Source organism: Chenopodium quinoa, unplaced genomic scaffold (assembly GCF_001683475.1).
Source record: "Chenopodium quinoa cultivar QQ74 unplaced genomic scaffold, ASM168347v1, whole genome shotgun sequence".
Taxonomy (NCBI): domain Eukaryota; kingdom Viridiplantae; phylum Streptophyta; class Magnoliopsida; order Caryophyllales; family Amaranthaceae; genus Chenopodium; species Chenopodium quinoa.
The window spans coordinates 13,263,787-13,286,928 of record NW_018743292.1 but is presented as its reverse complement, the minus strand read 5'-3'; the positions used below and the strand labels follow the sequence as shown (position 1 = coordinate 13,286,928).

Genomic DNA, 23,142 nt, shown 5'->3' with positions numbered 1-23,142 from the left:
CTTGATCACGTTTTTATTAAAAATCGAGCATGACTCACATACCACCTAACCCCCTTCCTGCACTACCTAGTACACGTATACTACTAATAATAATATACTGTAAAGATAATTTAAATGAAAGATACATTATTTGTGCTTGTAATTGTAGAGTTGTAGTCAACTTCAAAATTATTTTGAAGATATAACTATCAAATTTGTTTGTTGGATTAGACAAATAATGATACTTAATTAATCAACTAAGTTTTGACACTATTAGCATTACATGTCTAATGATGCAAAAGCGCATCTAAATCAACATCTAAAGATGAAATATGGCTTTATTTGTGTTTATTTGTAATTTAGGCAATTTCCACCATCAAATTAACAATCAACTTTGGAATTATTTTCTAGATAACTATCAACCTTGTCAATTGGATTAGACCAAATAATGAAATCCACACGCAATTTTGATAGTGATTTGAAACTAATTAAAATCATGTTTAAGGGATTTTTGCTGACTATTCTACACATGATAATAACTTTTTGGCTAAATTTTCATCCCAAGTCCTTAGTAGGCGCATTACAAGTCTAAATCACATCATTAAGATTGCCCATCAACAACAATTTTTCTTTATTTTTTGTAATTAAATACATAAATATAATATTACAAAATATTCTTCATGGATTTATAAAGTCCACTATATGGATTTTTGATGAAGTCAACAATCTTTTGATTTTTTAAATGCTTAAACTAGTTTATTTACTAATTTATTTCCTAATTCAACTAAATTGCAACCGTGTTTTTTAATTTGTCAAAATTCTATTTTTCATAATCTTTAATATTACATATGTAATTCAAGTTATGAAAATGTAGAGCCGTTGTGTTTATAGAATTAAACTTGTTATAGAAATGTAGAGTTGTAGTGTTTGTGGTAATAAATTTGTTATTTCACAACTTTTTTAATTGTGTATAAGCATTTTTAAAGTGAAAATTATAACACAAAAACTTATGTATTTCAATATTATAAATAAATGAGTGCATACTATTTATAATCCTTGCAACTAAACAAAACAATTTTCTTAAAAAATAACCAAATTTAAATTTGTCAACTAAAAGTCATGATCATTTGAATGCAAAAGGCGGGTGCTTCATGACTATAGTACTAAAAAGGTGCAAACATTTTATGTCGTTGAAATAGTGCAACTTTAGGACATTACCACTAGTTAGCTAGCAATGAAAAGATCTAATAGGACATAAAAGAATTGCCAAGTGTAGAAATCAATTTAAACGAAAACAAAATAAAAGCAATATCACCTAATTTCACCTAATCAATTTTGTTGTGCATGGTGGTGCTCTTCGTAAGGGCAATGTATAGTAGCAACTAGTAAGTCTTCTTCCCTATTTTGATCACGTAGTTGGAAGTTTCCTTCGCCTTCCCTCTAGTGTATATCTCTAGTATTGGAAACTTCCAACTTTTGAATTGATTTGAGTGAAAACATTTTTTTTTCCATCATCAATTTTGTCATTATACATGAAGCTTATGCTTTATTGCATATGTTTCTATCCGACCTACTCACCTACCTTCCGTTGTTAAGTTACACACTCTCACAAATTAACTTATTCTTACATATATGTTCATATAAAGGTGTTTGAATGTGTAAAACAAAAAGTACTAGAACTTTATTATCTTCTATAAGAATGATAAAGGTTAAGGGCATCCTTGATGGTGCGAAAAGATGTTTTCCCCCATTTATATACTCTGTATATGCATGTAAATTATAATACTTCCCCTATAGCTGAACCTTTATTTATTTTTCACACATGTCAATGCATAACTTCTTTCGAATATGTTTAGTTTAAAAACTGTAAAAATTTAATACTTTGAAACTATATTGTAAGACAAATCTATATATTAAGATCTCAAATGACTAAATTATTTCTTGATTTTAAAAAAATATATAATTTATAAATAGTGTAGAAATTAGAATTGTTCGTTGTACTAAATAAAAATTGAGTAATTGAAGAAGTATATACTTGCACATTCTTTTGTTGATGCTAGCATTCATAATTATTCGAATCAATTAGGTTCCGACTTCCAAGTACTAGCCGTTTAGTCTGTTTATTTGAACTATTTCATTCTCACCCACTATAATCCTCTTCATTTTTTATTTTTTTTTTTAAAAAAAAAAATTAAAATTATAACAACTGAGTTCCCATTTGCAATTAAGTTTTTATTATTATTATTATTATTATTATTATTATTATTATTATTATTATTATTATTATTATAAATTAAGTACAAAGTATTAGATACCAAACTAGTTAATGTCTCAGACAATATTCCACATTATATTTTGTACGTGAGATGTGTTTAAAGATTGTACAATTGACATTATTTGATCGATTTTTTTCAATAGTTAAATTAGTGCAACTATGATATATAATTGGAGTTATTGGACCCTTCTTGATGGAGATCATGCCGTCATGGTACCATTGATCTAATATAATTTTAGATGTTGAGCATGCATGTCAAATTAAAATGTAGACCACACATGACGTAGATGCATGCCCATGCGATAGATACATGCATGGTTTCATTGTCGACATTAAGCAAACTATTACAATGTCAATTAATGATTCCAAAATCTTTGATCAACTATTTGGGCTAATGTTCATGGAACATTCTTATCAAAATCCTTGTCAATGTGTTATTGTTGTTCATTCGTCACCAAACACATATACATGAAGGAAAATAATACTTCTTATAAGTAAATGAAATAAGCATATTTTTCATTTTCAAATTCATTTTAAAGGTCATTATATATATAGGAGGACTATCATTAATTCGTGCAACACTATTGAGGGCTTGTGCTATAAAATTAAAATTTCCAAGTCGAGTATACATGAATGACAACAAAAGTAAAGGTATCCCATGAATAATTTTTAATAATATTGTGTCCAAATTGTAATCTCTTCTTCTATTGAAGATAAATGAATTAACATGTATTGATATGCTTAACATACATTATTTTACAATGGAGATCAGAATTAGAGAGTAGATAGAAGACACCTAAATAAATTATCATGTCGTAATTATTGTCACATATCAACAGGAGACTAATCGATAGCCAACACGTTAATCCCAAGATTGTAAACAATAGAAATTGATATGCACAAAGAAGTAGACAGAGTAGTGTGAGTTATAAAAGCACATATCATATGCAATAATGATAATACAAAGCTATGGATAGTTAAGGATAAAATTAAAAAAGAAAAAAAAACAATCAGGAGAGCAAAATAATTGTATTTCTTAAAATAAATTGTAGCATATGTCTTTCAAAAATATAATATTGTAGCTTAATATGGATAATATTTTAATATAATTAAAGAATGCTTTAATAAAAAATACACGTGTATAAATACATAGATAAAAATATATGCGTTTATCATAGAATTAATAAAAATAAATAGTTGAATCATAAAAATGCAAGTTTCATACCATGTCACATAAACTTAAATTTCTTAGCATTATGTAAGAAGATGTTTTTTTTTTTTTTTTTTTTTTTTTTGACAAGAAGAAGATGGATCCCTTTTTTTTTTTTTTGAAGTAAAAGGCCTGCATAAAATTAATAAATATCAATTGTTGTATGAAAACAATTTTTTAAAAATAGGGCCAAAAATAAAGAGGGTTTAACAGACTTTTACAAAATGGAGTTAGATAACGGCGTTAAATTCTTAAAAAAAAAAAACAAAGAAAGAAAAAGAATAAGAATTGACTATAAATAAACAACGGCACGACAAACCACAGGTTTAAGCCTTTTTCTCTCTCTTCTTTCTCTCTCCTCCAAAATCCCACCACTCTCAGAAAAATACTCCTTTTTACCCCAAAAAAAAAAAATCAAATATTTTCACCAATTTATTGGGTTCTTTTTCATTTGAGCAAGAGAGAGAAACAGGAGAAAACAAGTTTAAACCAAAAAAAATTAAGCTTGAGGTTCGAGATCTTTCTCAGATCCGAGCTCCAAAGCGTAAGTTCAAATTTCTCTTCTCTCATTTATTATTTTCTTCATTTTTGTTTTTGTTAATAATTTTATTTTTGTTTGTTTTTGTTTGCAATGCTGCTTGATCTATCATGATTTATCTTTTAATTTTCTGGGTGTAATAAAGTTTTTGTCTTTCTCTTCTACATTACTTGGAATTTTCTAATTTTCTCTTTCTATTTTATATAAAAAAAAAATTAATACGAGTAATATTTTCAAGCTCTGATTTGCCCTTTTTTTTTTCCCATTAATTTGAAGATTAATGTTATGTAATATGAGAATTTAAGCTCAAAATTTCTCTCTCTCTCTTCTTTTTCTTTTTTTTTTTGTAATTTTAATTTTAATTTTTTATTTTTAAATATTTGTTTTTTCTGGGAATTTTTTTAGGATTTATATTCTTTTTACCATGTTTTTCTTGTACAAAATTATCTGGGTGATGTATATGTTTTAATTTTATTTAAAATTAAAGGTGGTGATTCTGGGAAAGCAGGGGAAGAGGGTACAAATATATGGAATATTCATGCATTTATCTTTTTAAAGGATTTTCATTTTCCCCCTTTTTATTGTCAGATTTTTTTTTTTATAATATTATTAAATTTTTAAGGATTGAGTTAGATTTTTCATTGGGTCCTAATAAAACCTCTCATTGTCTGCCTAAAATAATTGAGTTGGCAATTTTTGTTTGTTTTATTTGTTTGTTTTGGCATAAATAATTTGTTTGTATTTTTTTGGCATGGATAATTTAATTTCTTTTCTAATGCTTAATTTTTTTTAAAGTTTATGATGATTTTGTGTTTGATCTAATTGCTAATTAGATTGTGCTAACTTTCCTGTTTATGATGTCTAATTTTCCTGTTTATGATGTCTAATTTTCTATTAATCTTATCCTTTTATTTTTTTAAAACATTTTTTTTTACCTTTCAAAGTCAAATTAGACCAAGTAAAACCCTAATAGAATTCCGGAACGATTCTTTCATACTTTTTTTAAAAATGAATGATTACTGTTGAATGAAATTGATGGCATTCACGTCGAGAAAAAAAAAATAAAAAAATGATGGCACTTGAAGATTTCATACTTCTTTTTTAATACAGTATAAAAAATTCTGTTTGGCGAGAAAAGGGAGGTGAAGGGGTTGAGAATATGAATTTTAGGTAAACAGAAAGTAATACTTGTATGTTTTTACCATATGTTTGTTGAACAATAATTTTGCAAAATGCAAAAATATATTTATGTGGGCTAAAGTCACCACCACGACATTCATAATCCCGACCAGTGGATCATCCAATAATTGGTTGCTAAACGTTGGATTTTTACTGTTTGTTATAAACCCAAAACACCTAATTCTAATTTCATATCCATCTCATTTCCCCTTCGCCCCTTCCCATAATACATTAGAAAAATTACAACGAAAGTGTATCATTGGATATAGAAAGGAAGGCTATGAGGGTTATTGACAAGGATATTTTGGGAGCATTTGATTTTGAGAATGGTGTGTTGTGTTTAGAAATTTTAAATCTAACATGTGTGTGTTACTATGAGCAGAAGCTTAGTTGTATTGTTGATATTTCTTCTGAGATCTTTACTTGGGACATTGCTAATAGCATTCTTTAAATGTATTTGTATACCATGACTTAATTGATGAAAAAAATGGATTGATGAATTCTGAGTAACTCCGCTTATGTTAGTTACTAGTATAGGAAGATGCTCAAGATGTGCGTGGATGTGCTTTCGCATCTCTGTTTCTTTGTGATTTATCATTAAGTATATGTTCCTATACAAATAAAAATGGTCAACGTATTGTACACTTTTTCGTTAATATACTAGTGAACTAGATAAATTCAATGATAATTTGGTGGTGACGTTTCTACTAATCTGCTACCAATATTATACTCATTCTTACCGGGAGATATAACAGTAACAATTTTCTGATTGTGTAATGTGCAGTGTAATGGGAAGAGAGGTTACAGGTGTACGCATAGAGCAAAATAAGTCCTCTTTTGCCAAGGTAAAGCCAAAAGTCTCTGTTGATTCAGATCAGGAGGCAAATCCTAAAGCACCTGAAGGAAACATTGAACTAAAGGATTGTGAAGTGAAGGAATGCACCTCAGAGGTCCCACGTGCTGAAAACAGCTGTGAAAATCAAGAGGTTTTGGCCATCAAGAGCATCAATTTCGATACTGAAAAGCTTGATATCAAGTCTCCTATAGCTGAGGATCAGAAGATGAGCTCCCCCGATAAAGCCACATCTGGAACAACAGCTGCTGGAAACTTAAAGATGAACACTCCTCAGAAACCTACTAATGTTAGAGTTGACAAACAAGTGTGGGAGAGTCCTAAAGCAGCTGAAACTCCTGTTTCTCCATCGCCAAGCAATCCAAAGTCTCCTAGCTCTTCCCGAAAATCACAGGTGACTAATGGAATTCAGTGCTAAGTGGTGGTATCATCTATTTAAAAATTTCTCGTAGAGCTTTTCTCAACTCATCATTTAATCTTGTCGAAGTAGAAATTTATATAAATCTGTCCTGCTGCTCACGTGCTCTATATCAGATAATAATTTGCAAACTTGTCACCTTGATTGGTTATGTCCTTTTGCAGCAAGACTTTAGAATCGGTGAGGAGAAATTAGGGAGTCTTCTTTTCACCCTCTGAAAGCTTCTCAATAAAGAAGTCTGTTCATGTTGTTAGTGTTATGATGGTGACATAGTAGAACATTTTTATATATTTGCCCAGGTTACTTCACATCTGCATTATCAACTTTCGATACTGTTGGGGCAGCTTCATCTTGAATGTTCTAGTTCAGCCTCCAGCTAGTTGAATATAGCCTGAAAGGTTTTGAATTGAATTAAGGAATTGAAATGTTTTTTGTTACCAACTATTAGTGAACTTTTGCTGGTTTGGTTCGGGTAGGTTTCAGTTAAAAGAAAAATCTACGTTGTTATCTGCTAGCTGGGTTGGGTTTTGGTTGGTCTAGCTGAACAAGTTAATGTGCAGGCTCAAAGTGCATTTTTAAGTGACTTTTCGTTATTTATGGGCTTTCTAGATTGTAGATTGGGCTTTCCTTATGCTGGGTTTTGGGTCACGTTAGTTTTTGATAGGGTTTTGGGGCGGGTCAGTGTTACCAGATTATGATGTATATTGATTAGTCAGAGGCTCATTATGCAAGTTTCCAAATTTTGTACATTGTTCATTTTCGTTTCCAAATTTTGTGAAATTGCACTTGATCATTTTGCAACTTTAGAAACCTGCTTACAGTTGCAATGTTGATGCTTATCTTGCAGCCGACTACCCCATTTGTAGCAAGGAGGTCTTTTGCAGATGACGATGACAATTGGTCTGTGGCATCTTCGTATCCTTTCTTTTAACTAAATCAGTTATCTTTGTAGATTTATCCAGCTGTTTCAAGTCCTTTCTCGGTTGAACCTCATGAGAGGATTGGTTGTGATTGTAGTATCTTATTTGTGTCAACTTGTTCCATGTTTTTTTTTTTTTTTTTTTTTTTTTTTCCCAATTGGACCCCATCTAGAATTTTAAAGCTTATTACCGCAACATCAATGCTTCTGCATTTGTTGCAATTGCCTTTTTATTCAGTTTCTGTCATCTAGTCAAAGAGCAAGTTATTTTTGCTGAGTTTACAAAGTCAAATAAGACCCATTTGGAGTTGTTCTTGGGACTGAATGTTAAGTATATGGCTATAAGAAATTAAGAAGTTTCTATTCTTATGTAGGCTTTTACTTCAGGAGAGAGTCTCAAAAGTAGTCTTCTTGTTATAGTTTGAAATTGTTCACTTTGTTGCTAGTCCTTGACCAACCTTTAATAGAGCACGGACTACAAGATCCAGAACTACTGTCGGTGTAGCTCCTACATTCACCTGTACTGATCGTTTGGAGAAACGAAAAGAGGTACTTTTGATGATACTGAGATCTGATTTGATTAAAATTTTATGGTTTAGAAATATTTCTCAGTTATTTTGATTTCTCCTTTCTAGTACTATGCAAAACTGGAGGAGAAACGCAAAGCTTTAGAAGCAGAGAAACGAGAGTATGAAGCTAGGACTAAGGTAAACTCCCATTTACCTATATGAAGTTTAAAGAGTTGTGTTAAGCTGGCTAGATAGTAGATACGGATTATTAACCGTGTGTCAATATTTTGTTTTTTGTTTACTGTCAAATTCAGGAGGATGAAGAAGCAGCTATAAAGCAACTTAGGAAGAACATGATGTTCAGGGCTAATCCAGTTCCCAATTTCTACTATGAGAAGCCTCCACCTAAGAAAGAGCTTAAGAAGGTACATGTCAATATATATATTTTTTTTTCATCATATCTTAGAATCCAAGTCTAGGCTAGATGGTTCAGCTGCAATCTTGTTTTATTTTGTGTTCAATGGTGCAGCTGGGTCTGGGTCCTCCAATTAATTTTATTTTGAATTTTTTTTTTGTTGTGTTTCATTGTTGTCACTAAATCGTCTGAAGTCTGTATTTCTCATGCTTCATTGGCTGGGCCATACTGTGAAGTAGGAAATTGGCATTTAGGGTGTTTATGCCTCGGCTTCAATTTTTTGTGTCCACTACTAGCTTTAATTCTTTCGCTTCACTTATAATCTCAACCTTTTGTTGCATTGAGAAATGCAATTCTTCATTTATATTGATCATGGCATCAAGAATTGTCTTGACTTTGACCGTCCAAATTAGAATCACAAGTTTTGGCCTGTATTTTTCTACAATGTCGATTTCGTGGAATATTCTGGTTTAATTATGGCCTTAGCACCCTAGTATATTCTACATTCCTAGCACCAAAGATACAAAAAAGAAAATCAACTGTATTCTGAGAAGTACAAGTAGTGAAAGGTTTTCGATTTTGAAATGCAATCACATGTGAGATTGTATTTAGGAACTAAGCTAAATTCTGTATTACTGTTGATCTGTTGATTCAGCCCTTTGTTTCATTGATCTTTTATTGGTGTGTTTAGATACTAATCAAAGTTATTTGTCCTTGGAATTTTTTTCTCTTTGATGTTAGAGAAACCTCTCCAACTTCTCTTTTCATCTTTAGGGTTATAGATCTGATCTTTAGGCAGTAAATAAATTGTTGTTAGTGGAACATATGGCAGGATCTCCTTTCTATTTTTCTTTCTCCCCGCTGAAAAACAGTAAACCAAGATGCATGCCTTTCTATAACACAGTTGATTTTCAGAGTTAATGTACAAAAGTTTTTGAGGGTACAACTAACTAACTTGCATCTTCAATTGGTATCCTAGCTTCCTACAACTCGTGCTGTGTCACCTAAATTTGGACGCCGAAAGAGCTGCAGTGATGCAATCAGCTCCCCATCTGAGGATAAGAATAATGTACGAGCATCAAGGCGCAGCCTAGGAAACCTGAGAGAAAGCTCTTCCCCAAATAACTCTACTCCTAAGAAGAAGGATCCGCTAGTTAAGAGTCGGTTGAAGCAAGTGAAGGAGACCACCAAAAACACTCCTGCTAAAATTACAGAGAAGAACAGCCCGGATATTGCTGTTCATTCTTAATGATCAGTAGGCTTACTTGTGGTATCGTGTGGGTCGAGATTTTGGAATTTCTTGGCTTTTTAGCGTTTTTATTCCTTTTTTTTGCTCTTTTCCTGAAGAATAGGTACCGGAAAGGGAAAGATGGAAAAGAAAACACCTTCACCAGGGAAAAGAAATTCCTTTCCTTTTCTCTCAACCTTGATTATTTTTCAACTGACTTGTTTCCCGTGTTTCTTTTTTCTTGTGTGACATGTGTTGTATATCTCTGTAACTTATATTAGTACATAATGTATACCATTAAAAAGTCATTAAGTCCTTGTATTTTTCACTTGTTTGATTGTGGGATTAATGGGGATGTGATCTAACTATCTGTTAACACAGAATTATTGTTTTGGTATGCCTTTTTTGCCTTGTACTTTCATGTTCTGCATTAATATCCCGTCCTTGATTTTACGTATAATACTCTATGCAATCATTAATTCTGTTGGCATTGTCATCAGATTTTCTGACTGAAGTTGTGTAATTTTACTTTATGATGCTTATGTAAGCTCAATATTCATTCCGTATATTCGAAGTTACATGTGATTTTACCTCTTTTGGTTCAGAATAAGAAGCCTTCTCAGTCTCACAAGGGAAAATCTTAAACTGAAAGGCATTTTCATTAATATCATGGACAGCTTCTGCTACAAAAATTAGGTTACCGTGGCCGAATCAGCTAATGACATTCCATTGTAACTTGTTTTAAACTTCTAACCTCTTCTCAAATCTATAAATGTTGTACTATTTTCGTAAAATCTAACTAAATTTTTTTCTAGAATTACAATTCTTTGTTTCATTTCATTTTATTTATTTTTTTATTTTTTTTACGAAGAAAGTATATATATACACTCTAAAATCAGTGATTACTAGATTTAAACCCGTGCGATGTACGGGTTTTATTCATAGTTAAACTTAACATTTAATATTTAATCGAAATAACAAAATATAAATACATAATTTTTTTTTTAATCTTAATTAAGGTTCACACTCTTCATCGCATTCAAGAATTTCATGGTGTTCAAATTCTAAAATATGCTTCTATGCCTGCAAAACTTTTACGTTTATTTGGGTGGTTGTAAAGTTTATTATATATGATAAATTTTATTAACGTAGAACTTAATCTTTTAGCCGAATAAATGATAAATGATGAACATTTTTTATTCGCTGGAAAAAGAGAAAGAATATATTTTTAGTTTCAATGATTTTTTCTTATTTTTTGTATCTAATTCAAAACTGATATTTTTTTTTATAATTGAACGTGATTTCATATTTTTTTTATTAATATTTTTTTAAAAGAATATTTTATTATAATCGCTTCTCATATTTCATTATTTTATTATCTAATCCAATTTTTTTTTTTAAAAAAAAATCAATAGAACGTGAATTTCATTTTTTATTTTTTTTAAAGCTGAATTTCATTTTTTATGTTATAGTATTTTTGTATATATACGAAATAAAATAAATTATTTCTTTTCTCTTAGATAAATTTTCAATTTTAAAAGATAATATTTTATTTTTATAATAAATTTAAACCTTTAATCCTACGTGGCGCTTTAAAATAATTATCCTACGTGGCATAATCCTATACGTAACACTCTAAAAATACTAAACCTACATGGCGCTCTAATACTTTTTAAAAAATTAAAATCCTACGTGGCTCTCTAAAATCTTGGGAAAAAACTCCCCTTTATATATGATTAGGGGATTTTTCCCTACCAATCATTATCTGACAAGTGTACCAATCAGGGCCTGCCATGTGTCCGCCACATGGGCTAATAGCAGTCTGCCACGTGTCAGGCGTTGATCTGTCCACCATGGACCAGTTGTGTCACGCCACGTGACCTCCATATGCCAAGCAGGCCACCTAAGCCCAAATTCCGAGGGAAGCCCAGTCAGCCCTAGGTTAACCAAAACCTAGGATTTGACACTTTCCCCAAGGTTATAAATACTCTAATTAATCCTCATTAAAGGAGGATGAGACAATTAATTACTCTCACCTAGGGAACCTAAACTCACTGATCACTCCTCCCCTAGAGAAACCAGATCTCCCAACCTTTACCTTTTCCGCATTTATTACTCCTCAAACAAGTACTAACTTGATCGTCGGAGGCGGAGCTCCCACCACCCGGAGTCTCCGTTGTTTTGTAGGTACAGGCGCACGGATCCAGTCCCGGAATTGTAACTCTCCCGCAAGACATCAGAAAACCCCGAAACATTTTGGCGCCGTCTGTGGGGAGAGTACTTTCGAGATGGAGTCACAGCCTGTACCGAATCCAGAAGAGAGGCGTCCAATGGACGACCCTCAAGTCTACTACTCAGACCAAGATACTGAAAATGAGGTCGAGCTTGAAGCACACACGGCCTCAGATGGGACCCTAAGGGCCCGACGCACCCGTCACACCGAAAGGAAAGAACGTGTAGATTACCAAGATGGACCCAACAATCCAGCCGACCCACCGCCTGAGAAACAACAGGCGGCTGAAGGATCCGCTCCCATTACAGGGAACGAACTCATGACTTTCATGAGGGGGTTCAAGGGAGAGATCCAAGATTTGATTAATAAGAAGACAACTGCTCCCTCCAAAGAGCAGTCGGCTAGAAAACCTTCTCAGTCTGGAAGTGGGAGCCGCCTGTGATTGACTTAACAAAGTATCGCTTTCCCTCACCAGGGAAGAGAAAGCCCATTCGTCATGTACAAGCGGATGGGTCAAAGAAAACTTATTCAGATGCTCGACTGTTGCTAGAGCAGAAGAAGAATGACCGACTGTCAAAGTCGGCCCCTACTTCAGATTTTCAAGATAGTTTGCATAATACTTCCATGAGGTATACTCAATCAAATTATGAGAGTCAGACAGGCGGTACCTCCCGTCGGTCCGGAACTCATAACAATCAGTCGGTACCGAATGTACCATACGTACCGCAACAACAATACTTCTTGCAGCCTCCTTTGTTTGGAGGGAAGGCGGCCAGAAATGTCCAACCATTGGACTGGCAACTACGGTTGCTCAGACTTGGAGAACAGCCGTCCGCCTTCTCCAAAAAAATTATTGAGGCCGCCCAGCCGGCCAAGGTGAAGAATGTCTTAGTAGGCGCCTATGATGGCACCACTAATCCATAAGATCATTTAATGGCGTTCACCAACCTAATGTACCTCCAAGGGTTGGATGATCCCACTTGGTGCAAGTTCTTCCCAGCCACTCTCAAGGGAATTGCACAACAATAGTTCGACAACCTGCCGACTGGTTGTGTGAATAACTTCAAAACACTTGCCTATTTGTTCACCTCCAATTTTGCTATGAACATCCCTGCTAAGAAGACGACCCTTGACTTAGGGACCATTCAGCAGGGTGAGAAGGAGGGACTCCGTTCCTACATCAGGCGGTTTAACTTGATGAGGATTCAAATACAAGGGTTGCCGAATGAGGTAGCCTACACTGACTTTTTCAGAGGTCTCAAGGATGGGTCGACCTTCAAGTTCGATTTGGTCCGAAAGAGGGTTGCGACTCTCCAGGAAGCATTGATTGAAGCTGAAGCCTATATACAGGCGACTGATCTCTGTAACACTGGAAAACAGTCGGATGAAAGGAGATCTGCGAAAAAAAAAGAAAGCCGACAAAAGCAGTCGACAAATAAAGATGAGAAAAAGAGGAAAGAAGTCTGGGCGGCCGACACATCTGGACAGCCGGCCTAGAAAAAGAAGAAAGAATTCAAACCATACTCTCCTAAGTATGCGTTCAACAAGGATAGCCAAGCTATCCTCAAAGTAACCAAGAGCCGAATTCAATCGAGAAGCCGGCCCCCATGAAGGGTTCTGTAAGCAATCGGAACCAGGATAAATTCTGTCATTTTCATGAAGATGTTGGTCATGAAACCAATGAATGTATTAGCCTCATGCGCTACCTGGACCGCCTGACTGAAAAAGGCGACCTTGACTCCTATGTCAAGAAGTCCAAGGGGAATGCTCTCCCAAAGAACAAGCAGTCGGCCAAGAGGAATCACCGGCCGGCCGACAGTTCTGATACTGATGACGCAGTTGTCTACACTATAGCCGGCGGCTTCTCAGGAGGCGGCCCCACTTTAAGGGGCAACAAAGACAATATCAGGCGGCTAGATGTTAATTCCGTTCACCAAAGACGGACCGCCAAGAGTTCATTGCCAGAAATTGTCATCATAGAAGAGGATCTGGGAGGTGTTAAGGGGTCGCATGATGACCCCATTGTCATTGAATGTAAGGTGGCCAACCAAAGAGTTGGCCGGATCCTCATAGATACTGGTAGTTCTTCTGATCTCATCAGCAACAAGTGCTTGGCAAAGCTCAAGTACAAAACTGATTGCATAGACCCGGTTTTAGTGGGGTTTGGAGGAAGTGTCGTACACCCAGTGGGACGAGTGGATCTGCCCATCCTCCTGGGTGAGAAAGGGGAGGGTCGTCGCATGGTGGTTCGGTTCTTGGTAGTTGAAGAACTGTCGGCCTACAATATGATATTGGGACGACCCACCCTGAACAACTCTAAAGCTGTCATTATACCCTCTCTTATGCTGCTAAAATTTGAGAGGGATGATGGAACAGTCGGCTCCCTAAGGGGAGATCAAAAGATGGCACGAGAGTGTTACCTCTCGGATATCAAACCCAATGTGGCGGCTGCTGGCCCAAGTGGTGAAAGAACTGACCTTGAACTCATCAAGGAGGATGCGCCTGCTCAAGTGGCAGGCGGCAAGAAAAGAAAGGCTACCCAATTGGGGGCCGAGAGAAAAGAAAAAAGATAGCAATCACTGGCAGAGGAGGGTCGGACGAATTCCGCCCTCAGCCGGCTGGCGAACACACGAATGTTGTCTTGGACGACTCACGTCCTGACCGAACAGTCAAGGTTGGGACGACTGGTCTTGAAGTTTTAGGTGAAGATTTTCACCAACTGTTGAAAGAATTCAAAGATATTTTGCATTCGAAGTTCATGAAATGCCAGGCATCAGCCCAGACCTGGCTGTACATAAATTGGCCGTGGATCCGAAAAAGAAGCCGGTCAGGCAAAAGAAGCGGAATCATAGTGAAGAAAGAAGTCAGGCGGATGCTGCCGAGGTTAAAAAGCTGCTTGATGCAGGGTTCATTCGGCAATTTTATTTGCCGGAATGGGTTGCAAATGTGGTACTAGTAAAGAAGTCGAATGGTACCTGACGAATGTGTGTGGACTATGCAGATTTGAACAAGGCGTGCCCTAAAGATAGCTATCCTTTGCCTAAAATTGACAGTCTGGTCGACTCAACAGCCGGCCATGCTTTAATGAGCTTCATGGACGCCTACTCGGGCTTCCATCAGATTCCTTTGTGGAAGAAAGATCAGGAGAAGACGACCTTCGTCACTGATCAAGGGCTGTATTGTTACACGGTCATGCCGTTTGGTTTGAAGAACGCCCCGGTCACCTTCCAAAGAATGATAAACACGGTCTTCTTTGACCAAATTGGAAGGAATGTCGAGGCATACATAGATGATATGATTGTAAAGTCCAAGCTGCAGACGGACCATTTGCCTGACCTCCGAGAAACATTCACTACATTCAGGTGGCACCATGTCATGCTCAATCCCAAGAAGTGTGTTTTTGGGGTTGAGTCTGGAAAGTTTCTCGGATTCCTCATTAATCAAAGAGGTATAGAGGCGAACCCTGCGAAAGTGCAGGCGGTCATTGACATGCAGTCGCCTCGCACCGTCCAAGAGGTACAGAAGTTAACAGGTTGTCTGGCTTCTCTTAGAAGATTTCTCAGCCGGTCAGGCGACAAGTGCCTTTACTTTTTCCAGGCAATAAAGAAGAAGGCAAGGTTTGAATGGGGGTCGGATGCTGAGGCAGCCTTCCAAAAATTGAAAGTTCATCTGCATTCCTTGCCAAGGCTGGTCAGTCCCTTGCCTAAAGAATTGCTCTACATGTATCTCGCAGTCTCTGACCATGCTCTAAGTGTCGTCCTCCTTGCTGAAAGAGACGGCTTCCATCTGTCGGTCTACTTTGTCAGCCATGTGTTGAAAAATGCTGAGTTGAGGTACCCCTTAGTGGAAAAATTCGGTCTTGCTCTCTTCATGGCCTTTAGAAAATTGAAGCCTTATTTTTTGGCACATTCAGTCGTCATATACGCAGATCAGCCAATCAAGCGGCCACTGACAACTATGGAGTCGTCAGGCCGGATGATCAAATGGGCGATAGAGATTCAGAGCCTTGAAATCACATTCGAGCCAAGAAAAGCAGTAAAAGGGCAAGCATTTGCTAATTTTATTGTAGAAATGACTCGGCCCTATGATTTTCAAATTCCAGACCAAGTCTGGAAGGTCTATGTGGACGGGAGCTCCACCTCAAATGGTTGTGGAGCAGGCGTCATATGTCAGTCGCCAGAAGGCGACAGGTATGAGTATGCTCTACGTTTTAACTTCCAAGCCTCGAACAATGAGGCAGGGTATGAAGCTTTACTAGCCGGTATCCGCATGTGCAAGGCGGCTGGGGCAAGAAGAATAGACGCCTGCTCTGACTCACAATTGATAGTGAGCCAGTATAATGGCGAATACAAAGCAACCCATCCGGCCATGATTAAATATTTACAGGCGGAACGACAAGCAGTCGGGTCCCTTGAAGAGTTTCATCTGACTCAGGTGCCCAGATCTGAGAATAACCAGGCGGATGCTCTGTCAAAGTTGGCCTCCTCGGCCTCCTGTGATACTCCAAGAACTGTCTTCTGGGAAGTTATGGAGAAGAGAAGTATTGAAGAAGATCCTATTGGAATCTTAGATCGAAGCTCAACCTGGATGGACCCAATTAGGGCATACTTAACAGACGACACCTTGCCGGATGATCATTACCAGGCGGCCTTACTGAAAAAGCGAGCGTCCAGTTTTGAGATAAGAAAAGGGAAACTCTTCAAGAAAGGGTACCTTCAACCCTTCTTGAAATGTGTTACCCTAGAAAAAGGACGAGATGTCTTAGAAGATCTGCACTCTGGATACTGCGACTCTCATGTAGGCGGCAGGTCGCTTGCTCAACGAGCAAGGCGGCAGGTTTACTTTTGGCCTACCTTAGAAGCAGACGCCATGGAGATGGTGAAAAAATGTGACAAGTGTCAAAGGTTTGGCAAATTAATTCACCGTCCGGCTACTGATCTCACTGCCATCCATAGCCCACTACCGTTTGCTAAATGGGGCATGGATATCCTAGGTCCCTATATGCCTGCTACAGGCGGCAGGAAGTACATACTTGTTGCAGTCGGCTACTTTCCACCTTTATATCAATTGAGGGGCATGCCAACTGGTAGAACAGTCGGCTACTCTCCATTTCACTTAAATATACATTCAATTAAGAGGGGCACGCCGCCTGTAGCCATACAGTCGGCTACTCTCCTAAAACTTAATTCGCCATGAATTACCTAAGGCCTATGGTCAAATGATCAAACTAGGCGCCCAGCCATCTGATCCAATCTTTAATCTAATACGACCTATCCCAACATCATAGCAGGCATCCGGCGGCATCCATTCAGATGAAATTCGTTGCAGAGAGAAGCTCCCTTTTGGGTGGAACATTGTTCTATAAACTAATTACACAGCACCTAGATGACTGTCCCCAAGGACAACCGCGTAGCCGTTTTTGAGACAAGGAATACTCTAACACTAAACCAAACAAGCGTTAGCAGTTAACATCCGAGTCGGATAACCGTTTGTATTACTTGGGATAAGTACAGCCGGTACCTCTTGAGTAAATAGCCAACAAACATTGGTGAATCAAGGGAACCAGCCGGCCTCCGCCATCTGGTGCCTCTACTACTCAAGCATGAAAGATGACGAATGGGTAACCTCAAAGATTGCCCATAAGTCACTCTTTCATATTTAGTCAGGATTCAAAAGGTATGACGAGTCCGCCTGCCTAAAGACAAACCAGAGCTCTCGTACGCTCACCTTGCTAAGATGATTTCTTTTCAAACCAAACATGTTTGAAAATCTGGTTCGTGGGTCGACTGCTTTTTGGTAAGCAAGGACCAAAGAACTATTCCTATCTTAACAAACAGGCGGGCTAGTTATAAGCGGCCTGTTCCTTTCTAACTTGAAAAAGTTAAACAAACCTAACGTATCGCCTAAAATATGTTGGGGGTCCGACTGGATAAATGGCCGACTGATCGCCTAACCTGGAACCAAGACAACCAGTCGTCCAGGGGCATAGGCAGTCGTTACATTGTACCTGTTCGCAACTTTTGGCTTACCAATTTTGGCTTACAACCAGTCGTCCAGGGGTATGGCATACAAACGGATATCAAGGACCCTTCACACTTGGCAAAAATAAAGCATGAAACAAAATTCAATGAGCAAAGATGACCTAAAGATGGTCGCTGAATTCATATAAACAGCCGGCCATAAAGACCGGAAAAATATTCAATACCCCGGCCCCCTGGCCGGGTAAAATGATACAAGAATAAACGGCGCATAGGCCGAAGAAAAGTTAAAGAAATAAAAGCTTTAAGATTGAGGCAGGGTTTCAGTATTGACTGCCGCCTGATCAGCAAGGGAGGCATCCTTCTTACTTGTCTCGGCATCAGGGGCAGCCTCTTTAGATGCATCCACCTCAATTGGCCGCAGGGCCACCTCCTCCTCTTCCTCTTCTGAGCTGGACTCGACCGCCTTGTCATCCTCAACCACCTGCCTCATGATTTGTTGGTTGTACTTTTCAGTACAAGCATTGAATTTTTTCTCCCAGGCGGTATAGTGAGCTTTTGGGAAGAGAACCGTCCAAGTCATCTTCATAATTTGAGCCGAGTCGTCCATCATGGCTTGGACTAGCTCCATTTTTTCTTTTTCGACCTTGGTCGAGAGATCATCAGTGAGGCTTTTCTCCTACTGTTGCAGGCGCTCTTTGACAGCAGCCAAGGATTTCTCCATGGTCTCGAACTAGGTCATCTTCTGCCTAAGCGGCCTCAGCTCATCTCGGAGACTCTTGACCGTCGCCTCCAGCTCATTATTCTTCTTTTTGGCTGCCTCCCAGTACGAATAGTGGAAGTGGCCTGCGCCTGATAATAAAGAATATCAGTTGTCAAAATTTCATTTTGGGCAATTTGAAACATTGCCTTATCAACGTCAGAGGCGGCCATAGCTTTAGCAGCCTTTACCTCTTTATTCTTGGCGCTAATTGGCCTTCGGAGGCCGTGTACTCTCAGCATGGTCTGGAAAAAGGAAAAACAGGCGTCAGATTTGAGAATAGCAGGCGGTATGCAAAGTAACCAAATTAAAAATATTCCAAGTCTACCTCAGAAAGGAGATCCATGATGCCGTCTAGGTCAAGGGTGCCGACTCCCTTGACCGCATCCCTCTCTTCTTGAGGGACGGCCTTAATCATTGACTTGGCCATTTGGACCAAGTCCGATTCTTGAGGGCCGCCTGCATCAAAAACAAAGAGAAACATCAGAAACGTGAAGAAAGTGATGAAAAAATAAGTTAAGTCTAGCAGACCAGTCTATACCTCTCGGCGGCCGACTGAGAACTAGTGGTGGGTTCCCCACACTTTGTGGGATGACTGGCTGCTTGTCAGCCGATTGTTTCCTGGCAGATCCAGGCGTACTCCCACCAGTCGTCTTTCGAACCGTCGAGTCCGGTTGATGGGAGGAGGAGGGTTTGGAAGTGCCCGCCTGCGAAAAAGATGAGTGGTCAACACTGATATAAGCAGTTTTTCAAGACAAGTTCTAAGGCTCGAAACTCACTATGGGCGTCTCCTTGGCAGGAGAATCAGAAGAGGTCCGCTTCTGTTGCATGATGGAGGCTCGCAGCAAAGCAACCGCCTTCTTAGATACGGAGATTTGGTACATAGCTTCAACTGCAAGTATGAACCACAAGAGTTTGAAAAAATTCGAAAATAAATAAAAAGAAGGGTACATATATTCAAGAGGCCGGCTACCTCTGGAGGACCGACTGCTAAGGCCGCAAGCGGCCAGGAAAAACTCGTCATAGAGCCATTGAAACTCTGGGACGCAGTTTAGGGGCACTTGCTCTCGTACCCCAGTAGTAGAGTTTGCCCTAATCTCTCCTTTAAAAAGCCCTCGGTCTAGGATCTCTTCCCTGGCCTTGAGGGGAACAAGCGGCATGCTGCGACCGCCTGCTAGAAGAGGCGGATCCTTGTTCCACCTATTATAGCGTTTGTTCAGCAAACGATCAGGGCTGGCAATGATGAGGAAGGTGTTTCTCCAATCCTTCCATTTATTTTCTTTGCCCCTGGTCATTAGGTAGCCCTTGTGGCTCGTTATTTGGAACCAGTCGGTACCACTTGCCTTGGGGGTCCGGCTGAGATAATTCATATGGGTGAACGCCTCAAAATTCGGCTCCACCCCGTGCATTTCACATCCGGCTACGTAGCTAAGGATGTTGAACCAAGAATTAGGGGCTAACTGCCAAAGCCCCACCTCGTATCCATCGAGGATTTGCTGAACGACTGGTTGAAGGGGAAATCGTAGCCCCGCCTTAATGGCCGCCTCGTAGCAGCCAAAACAGGCGTCCCCGTAGCTGGATCCTGCGGGCCAGACGACGGTGTCCTCGCCATCCAGCACAAATACTTGATAATTCGGACCCATCGTATGGTCCGAAAGAAAAGTGTATATTCGTTCTTTCATGGCCTTGATCCGGCCCTTTGGTACATGACAGTAATAAGGAGTATTCAACTCCCTATGAGAGGCGGATGGTTCCGACCAACCGTCCTTCTTTTCAGCAACATGAGAAGTTCTCGCCTCATGCAAGCGAGCATGCCTTTCCTCTGAGCTTATAGAGAGGCGGCTTGAAGAGCTAGAGTCAGACTCACTATCAGAAGAGTCCGACTCCTCCCCTCTCCCTGAGGGGGCCGACCCCTCTTCTTCTTCAGGGGCCGTCTGCTGACTGGCCAGGTAAACAGTGAAGTGGGAAGGGGCTACCTTAGCTCCCTCCTTAGAGCTCTCGGCAGAAGGGCCGCCTTGGGTCCCTGCGGTATCAGGTGGCTGGTCTGACGTTTCACTAATCGAAACCCGGAAAGAGGAACCATCAGAGTTTTCTATTCTCTTGGTCTTTTTTGTTCTTGCCATACTGTCCTGCATAGATACAAAGACAGTTGGATTCCGGGACTTGCGCAAAGTTTGAAGTACCGCAGGGCAGTCGGCACCCTTAGTCCTAGACTCAGCCGTCCCCGGTGACCGGATGATTGCTAACCTAGGCCGTGCCGGATGCTTTTGAGGTCTCGTTTTCAAAAAAGAAAGAAAAAGTGCAAAAGCAAAAAGAATAAAAGAACAGACGGTTACCTGTAACTTAAGTTCTGAAGATCTTGATCGAGTAGGCGCCTAGTAAAACAGTCGTCCTGGCAGGTCAAAAGTTGCAAAGTGTCAGAGCTCAAGTTCAGGGGTCCGAGAGTTCTCTTGAAAAAGTTCGCAAATGTGAACAAAAGACTTGGTCAACATGCCTTTATATAGGGCAAAAGAGAATGCAAAGAGTCGCCTCCAAATTAAAAAAATAAGCGGGAAAAATGCTCGGCTCGTCATAGGGCGACACCTGTAGCAGGCCGTCGCCTGTTACAGGCCGACACCTGTCACAGGTGACATGTGAATAGTCACGTGCCACCTGTGAGGGGCAAATGATTAGGGGATTTTTCCCTACCAATCATTATCTGACAAGTGGACCAATCAGGGCCTGCCATGTGTCCGCCACATGGGCTAATAGCAGTCTGCCACGTGTCAGGCGTTGATCTGTCCACCATGGACCAGTTGTGTCACGCCACGTGACCTCCATATGCCAAGCAGGCCACCTAGGCCCAAATTCCGAGGGAAGCCCAGTCAGCCTTAGGTTAACCAAAACCTAGGATTTGACACTTTCCCCAAGGTTATAAATACTCTAATTAATCCTCATTAAAGGAGGATGAGACAATTAATTACTCTCACCTAGAGAACCTAAACTCACTGATCACTCCTCCCCTAGAGAAACCAGATCTTCCAACCTTTACCTTTTCCGCATTTATTACTCCTCAAACAAGTACTAACTTGACCGTCGGAGGCGGAGCTCCCACCACCCGGAGTCTCCGTTGTTTTGTAGGTACAGGCGCACGGATCCAGTCCCGAAATTGTAACTCTCCCGCAGGACATCAGAAAACCCCGAAACAATATATATATATATAATCACGGTTATATACGGATGTTTTGGCTTGAATGTTAAATACGGTTATATAATCACTTTTGATAATGTAGGATATTTAGATATGCAATATCATACTTAAATTATTTTTATTAAACTGAAAGTATTTTTACCGATTAAAACTTATTTTTACTAATTCTCTATTATTTTAAATATATTATAAATGGATCTTATTTTAAATAACTTTTTAAAACGAATTTTATGATGGAAGTAGAACTGAGTTATTAGATTTTTATTAAATGTTATGATTAGTTTGTATATATGAAATATTAGAAGTATATCGACAATAAAATTCTATACAACAATTTTATCTTAAAAAATCTACCCAAAATTCGCTTACTTAGAATCATGTGTCACAATAGTACCTAGTTTTCGCCAAGTGTCTGTCTTATGGCTTGGCTACGAGATCGGCTTTATTTATTAGTGATATGATATTAGATTGTGATAAAAGAAAACTTGAAAATTTTGTATTTTCTTGATATATGGATATATATAGCCCATTTTTCTTTTCCTATACTTGATGTAAATTATTTATTTTGAATTAGCGCTTGTATTAGTTTATAGTACTATATAAAGAGAAAGGACTTTTGGTTGATAAATTTGTCTTTTTCCAATTTGCAAAATTACTTATTTACTATTTTTTGGAAAATAAAAAAAGGTTCATAACTGCTCACAAATGAAAAATTTCTTTTATGGTTTACAGTAGATTTTTTTTTAAAAAAAAATAAAAAATGTCGATCATACTATTCAATGTCTTGCGAGCGAATGCATCTTTGTTTCGAAGAAAATTTATGGGTCTGTGAGATCGAAGGGTTGTCGAAGCCCTAAACTTGGGTTGCTCCTCCGGAAGGGATCATCAAGCTGAATTGTGATGCGTCCTTGTGCAATGAGGGATGGGTTGGTACGGAGTAATGGTGAAAAACTGGAAGGGTGAGGACTTATTTGCTGCTACCAGACGCACCAAGGCATATTGGACCCCTATCATAGCTAAGTGCAAAGCTATTGATATGGCTATGAAGCTCGCGCGACGATATGGCTGCAGCAACATTATTGTGGAGTCGGACAATCAAACTTTGATAAGTAGACTTTGCAAAGGATCCATTTTCCTCACTGATGTGGATAGCTTGCTGGACGATGTACTTAGATCTAGTAGTTATTTTAATTCTATCACTTGGTGTCATGTAAGGCGGGAGGGCAATAGTGTAGCTTATCATTTAGCCCGTATAGTGCCGTTTTGTTGTGAACAGGTTTGGGAAAACCATTCTCCTAGTGAGGTTTCCCTGTATGTATTGATGGATAATCTAATAATGTAAGGCATGCCATCCGTTATCCTCAAACCAAAAAAAAAAAAAAAAAAAAAGGTCTACAGTGTAAGTCAATACCTGTTTATACATAAAAAAAATTTAAAAAAAAAACTACTCCCTCCATT

The 23,142-nt window shown here is 38.4% G+C and overlaps 1 protein-coding gene across 1 annotated transcript; it reads left to right on the top strand.

Moving 5' to 3' along the window:
• The first annotated feature begins 3,710 nt into the window (after positions 1-3,710).
• On the top strand, positions 3,711-9,957 carry LOC110737132 (protein WAVE-DAMPENED 2-like). The gene is made up of 7 exons (XM_021917502.1): positions 3,711-4,008; positions 5,966-6,428; positions 7,300-7,367; positions 7,839-7,920; positions 8,007-8,078; positions 8,195-8,305; positions 9,275-9,957. The coding sequence occupies exons 2-7, from the start codon at positions 5,970-5,972 to the stop codon at positions 9,542-9,544; spliced, it is 1,062 nt and encodes a 353-aa protein (XP_021773194.1). The 5' UTR covers positions 3,711-4,008; positions 5,966-5,969; the 3' UTR covers positions 9,545-9,957.
• Positions 9,958-23,142: the final 13,185 nt, after the last annotated feature.